At 56.6% G+C, this 5,900-nt stretch overlaps 1 protein-coding gene across 1 annotated transcript in view; it reads right to left on the reverse strand.

Moving 5' to 3' along the window:
• The window catches only part of SOX21 (SRY-box transcription factor 21), a 3,666-nt gene extending 567 nt beyond the window's left edge, over positions 1-3,099 (reverse strand). The window contains exon 1 of the mRNA XM_073327244.2: positions 1-3,099. This exon is cut by the window's left edge and continues 567 nt beyond it. Coding sequence (XP_073183345.1) covers positions 983-1,810 — 828 coding nt within the window. The 5' untranslated portion in view covers positions 1,811-3,099 and the 3' untranslated portion in view covers positions 1-982.
• Positions 3,100-5,900: the final 2,801 nt, after the last annotated feature.

Below are 5,900 nucleotides of genomic sequence, written 5' to 3' on the forward strand. Positions count from 1 at the left end.
TTTGTATTTACTCTGAAAGGCGTTCCTTTTCTTTTTTCTTTTTCTTTTTCTTTCTTTCTTTCTTTCTTTTTTTTTTTTTGAGTCTAAAACTGACTCAAATGTGGGCAAAGGAAGCAACATATTTTCAATCAAAGAGCTAACTTTTCCACAGAAATTTACAAATGTACAGTCTTAACGTGGGACCTAAGGATCGGGAAAATAAGAGACACAGGTTGTACATTAAGAATGAAATTTGTATGAGTGTCCCATAGGAGAGGACTTCAGGAAGTCCAGTGGGATACGTTTAGGGGGAAATGGAGGGGGGTGGGGGGGTTGGGGAGATCAGACGGACAGTATTTCACTTTATAGTCTATTTCTTTTTGTGTTTCCTGCTCCCATTCGCATAGGACTTGATACAAAACAGAGGAAACATTTCAGATCCAAACGCCAGATTTGTCCCTCCGTTCTGTCAACAATTTGCCCCTTTTTTGGCGGTGGTGGTGTTGGAGTGAGGACGTTTTGGAGAAGTTCAAATAGCACAGATTTGGGGGGCGGGAGGGGAGACAAGGCAGGCAAAGGAAGATACACGTAGGGAGAAACCAGTGAGAGAAAGACGTTTCCAGGGCCTGTGAAGAACAAGCCCTTTCAGCTCAGGTATCTGCAAAGGCTGCATGCAACACACACCAATTCTAAAAAAAGGGAGGCAGATGGGCGAGCCACCTCCAGCTAGGGAGTTTCTTCTCAGTGATGTCTGTGGGCAACAGGTCCGAGGATGGCCGGACAGGCAACACCTGCTGCTGGAGCAGAGAGAAGTTTGCGGCAGGAGCGCAGGGCTGAAACGCTCCCGTTTACACCGACACTCGCCCCCATCCCGCCCTTGCCCCTTCCCGGGCGGCGGGTCCGCAGCTGCCGGCGCCCAGCCCTCTGCACCTGTCCCCAGGCGGCTCTCCCGGGAGCCGAGGCTGGGAGTCCGCCGCTCGGCTCTGGCCGCACGGCGGAGATGTCATAGCGCCGCCGCGTAGGCTGCCGGGTACGGGTCCAGCTGGGGCTTGCCCATGCCGGGCAGCAGGATGTAGGCGAGGGGCGGCTGGAGGCCCGGGCTGGGCCAGGCGCTGCAGTTGCAGGGGATCATGTAGCCCGGGTTGCCCGGGGACGGGTGCGAGTGAGTGTGCCCCCCGGCGGCGGCGGCGGCAGCTGCGGCGGCGGCGGCCCCGTGGAAGGCGCCGGCTCCCGCGGCGCTGGGGTAGGCCAAGGAGGAGGCGTAGGGCAGCGCCGAGGCGGAGGAGGACGACGAGAGCTCTGCCATTTTGGAGCCCAGGTCCAGCAGCGAGTAGGGGCTGCTGGCGGCCGCGGCGGCGGCGGCTGCGGCGGCGGCGGCCGCCGACTGGGGGAAGAAGACCCGGGCGGCTGCGGCGGCAGCGGCGGCGGCCGCTTTCTCCGGGTTGGCCAGCAGGGAGTCGGGCACCAGGCCCCCGCCGGCCCCGCCGTGCAGCCCGGCCGCCTTCAGCCCGTGCGGGTGGTCGGGGTCCGCCAGGCCGTAGGGCACCGGGAAGGCGAACTTGTCCTTCTTGAGCAGGGTCTTGGGCTTCCGGCGGGGCCGGTACTTGTAGTCGGGATGCTCCTTCATGTGCATGGCCCGGAGCCGCTTGGCCTCGTCGATGAAGGGCCGCTTCTCCGCCTCGGTGAGCAGCTTCCACTCGGCCCCCAGGCGCTTGCTGATCTCCGAGTTGTGCATCTTGGGGTTCTCCTGGGCCATCTTCCGGCGCTGCGCCCGGGACCACACCATGAAGGCGTTCATGGGCCTCTTGACATGATCCACCGGCTTGGACATGCTGGCCCCCGGCAAGCCCTGCAGCTGCTGCAAGCTGCAGCCCACCCCGCGCTGCCGGCCGCCTGCCCCGGTCACCTCTCCCCCGCCGCTGGCAGCCCGCAGGAAATCAATCTTTGCTCCGCAGCAGAACGAGTCCGAGAACTACAGCCCCAACTTCGGCCCGCTCCTCCCTCTCGGCCTCCCGGGGGGGAAAGTCCCGCGCCTGGGGGCTGCTGGGCTCTCGGTGGCCCCAACTTCGGGCTCCTCTCCGCACCCTGAAAGGCGATGTCCCAAACCTCAGGTCCCCTGTGCACCGCTTTCCTCTCCCTCCAGAGCTGGCCCCCAGCCAGGAGACTGTCCCGGGCTCTGCTTTCCGCCGCGAAGTTTCTTTCTCTTCTCAAGCAGGATGTTGAAACTCTCTCCAAAAGCCCCTCGGGTTGGATTGGGGTTCAAAGGGCCCAACGGAAAAGTGCAAACATCCCCCCTTCCCCTTCCACTAGCTCAACTCTGCCCGGGGACTTGTCATTTGACAGCGGCCGGGGGCTGCAGGGGAGACACGGCGGCTTCCTTCCGTGCAAGGCGAGCCGCGAGCCAAGCAACGATCACAGAGTCCTACCCATCGCGAGCCTGCAAACCAAGCGCGGGCCGGCGCTCTCCGGGCGCAGGGCGTGTGGCGGGGGCAGCGGGAGCTGTCCGCTTCCCTCCCCGCTTTGGCGAGAGGCTGGCGATCGGCCGGGTCCCGTCCGCTCACAGCCAGATCTCTGCCCCCGGCGAGCCGCTGCGAGCCGCTTTCTCCTCGGACATACTCGCTTCTTCTCCTTCGCCTGCTGGGCGGGGGGGGGGGCGGGACTGGCCCCCACTCCGGGCCGCGCTCAGCGACGCCTCCTGCTGCGGCCCCTCGGGCCGTGCCCGGCAGGGACCAGCGGCCCCGCTCAGCGCCGAGTCCCGGGATCAGGTTCCAACTTGGAGCTCGGCGGCGGCTCCCAGAGCTTCCAACTAACTTCGCCAAGTTTCATGCGGGCTCCCGGGCAGCTCCGCTCCGGCTCGCTCGGCCCCCGCCCGGCTGCTCCTCCGTTCGCCTGCCTCTGCTCGGGGCTTGCCCGGCCAAAGAGTGACTAACTTGGGGGCGGGCGGGGGAGGGAAGAGCGGGCGAGGGGGTTTCCGATTAAAATGCTCGGCGATCTCAGCCAGGCAGGAGCGGAGCCGGTTATAAAGTCCCCTGTGTAGCTTGCAGCAGTCTCAGGCTCTCGCTCTTTTTGCCCCTCTGCAGCGGCAGCCAGAGGCAGGCAGGTAAAGCGCTCTCTGGGTGTGCACGAGGGCTGTTGCATGTACAGTGTGTGTTTGTGTGTGTCTGCGTGCAGGGGAACGTGGGGCGCGGCGGGGCTAGTGAGAGGGAGGGCCAGCGGGAGCGCCGGCTCCCACCCCCAGCCATTGATTAAACAGCATTCCCCTCCCTTTCACTTCACTGCAGGTTAGGGGGGTGGAGACACCAGAGCCTGCCCTGCCGGGCAGAAGCGGAGTCTGCGCAGCGCTCGCCAGCTAAGTTGGTGTCGAAACACAACCTCTGAGTATTACCCAACTCCGAAGAGCCGCCACGTCCGGCACCCGCAGATCGGCGGCTTCTCACTAGGCAGAGAGAGTTTATTTCAGTCAATTGTTCATGATCTCCCCCCCCACACACACACACACTTGTTGAGTTACACAGCAGGACAGTCCCCCTTTCTCCTTGACTGTTGATCCTGGAGATACTGCCTTCCCCAGACTCCCTTTGCCACAGAGGAAATGTCCCAGGAAGGAGATGGATTCCGATTTAGGGTCACCGGAGTAACTTGATGTCAGGGGCTGTGGCCAGTTGTTTTAAACAGCCCATTTTAAGTCGACAACAGGCACCGCTCGCTGTCATCGGCCCCCTTCTACGTTTGTGCTGGTGGTTGTTTTCAAAGCCTCGTGAAAAGCATACTGCTAGTTTTCTCTTTATATACTAGGCTGGAGATAATTAGGCGTAATGTGTAGCTACGCTGCACCGCCGGCACTCAATACCTAGAGCAGCGTCAACCTTAGGCCTGTAAAAAGAAAACGGGTGTAAATCGCCCTGATCCCAAGACTGCGTATTTAAATTTCGTTCGTTGCCAAGGTTTTGTTTACTTTTACCCAATGAAACAAAGGATTCTCTCCCCTGTTGGAAAAACCCACAACCCGTGCTGTTGGCAGCGCCCTGGCTCTTCGATTTGCATATTTTCTTTGCTTCTTGATATGCTACTTCTCACTCACCCCAACCCGATCTGTCTGCATGTGTTGCTAGCAAGTTGGCCTGTCAGTCAGGGTGAACTCGCTCGCCTTGTTTGTACTTCGGCAGGTTGGTTTTGACTTACCTGTGTGGTATGTGGAAGGACGAACTCCAATACACCATTAACTCTTTCCCACGTGAACATCAGGCCGAGGTGTATACGGACAGACCTCGGCTGGGACTAAGCGCTAAAGGCAAGGCAGATGAAGTAACAGCTGGGATGGGCGCCACCATCCCGTCGCTCAGCGCGAGCGGGAACACCCCTGGTCAGTCCCATGCTCTCTTTCAGTAACCATCGGGGCAAGGCGTTTGGGGGAAATGTGTGAGGGGATTTCTTTTGTTGCCACAGTAAAAGTAGCTCTGTGAAAAGTTCGTTTCGCATCAAGTGTGCGCTTGCGTTGGTGAAACGGTGTGTTTGAGGGGCTCTCTTGGGAAGCACTTGCTTTCAAAAGTCGGCCAAGGGGCGGAGGAGCACAAACTTCAGCTACGGTTAATCCGCCGGTCTCTAGCCAGAGCGGGTTAGGACCGTCCATGATCAGAATGGATCATCATCCATTATGAAAAACAATGAAAGCTTATGCCCAAATACATCTGTTACTCTCTAAAGTGCCCCAAGGACTCCTCCCTTATAATCCCACCCTTTTTATGCTACTAAGACATTTTCAGAAGCTCTAGCGCTGAAGTAAAGGTGTGAGATATTTTCTCTTCCTTCTTCCTCTCTCTGTATGTGTGGTGTGTTGCATATACACATGTCCCAACTGATAGCCAGCCCGAGGTGGTGAAAATCAGTACTGCTCCATTTACTTCAGTGGAGCTGTCTAGCTACACCACTTGAAGATCTTACCAGTTAAAATGCCCTGAATAGTGTACACATAAAATGTACCTACCCTGTCTTCACATTTAATATATTATCCCTTAACCACTCATTTATACATATTCCTCTTAATCTTCAAATCCACCTTGCCAACTTGTGACCCCCCACAATCCATTTAGCTGTGAAAAAAGTTACAATCGGTTGTCAAAAGCAGGGAGATTAAGCTATCTACAAGCATTGACTGCCGTTTAGGTTTAGAGTGGAAATCCTATTTCTTGAAGGTTGAAGAAGTGACCAAGAGTGGCTGTAGCCAGCCTTGGTATTACTGTTCTCCAGGTCATTTTTTCAATCCATCGCCAATAGTTTCCCGCTCTGAAATGAAAAGTTAATATTTCAAATCATCTCATTTGTATTAACCAAGGAGCAATTTCATAGCATCCTTTATTGCGGAAAAATAATCCCATAGCTCTTTTTGCCTAGATCTGGTGCCGGCACAATCAGTTCCGTCCCGTATTTCAGTGCCAGGGGAGGAAGGGAGAACGTTATTTATATGGCCCCGACCACCGTGAGAACCAGTAAAAGCTGTGACAAAGAGTTAAAACAGAGAGAAGAGCCCCCCTTTGGCTGCTACTGCCCGTCCAATCCCAGACCCTTAGAAAAGTGTGGGATAGGCGCCCGATCCCTTACTCCCTATCCTGTCAAAATTCTCATTAACTCGGGAATTCGTATAAGGAGTACGGGATGCGCCTTGTGAACGATTCACAGGGATGTTTCATTTTCCTCTCTGGTCTCCTGTTTTAGATATGACTCCAGTCGGTTACTATAACAAGGGGAATGGGGTTTCCCTCCACACCCTTAGATCCGAGTCCTCTATATAGTGAAATGTAGTGGTCCATGGCATTCTCCTGTCGAACAATTCGCTGCGAGCCCAGCTGTATCGGACAACGTGAGGCAGAAAAACGACAGTGGCCAGGAGCACAAAGAAGGATGGTTCAAAAATAAAAACCAGG

This window comes from Lepidochelys kempii, chromosome 1 (genome assembly GCF_965140285.1).
Source record: "Lepidochelys kempii isolate rLepKem1 chromosome 1, rLepKem1.hap1, whole genome shotgun sequence".
NCBI lineage: Eukaryota > Metazoa > Chordata > Testudines > Cheloniidae > Lepidochelys > Lepidochelys kempii.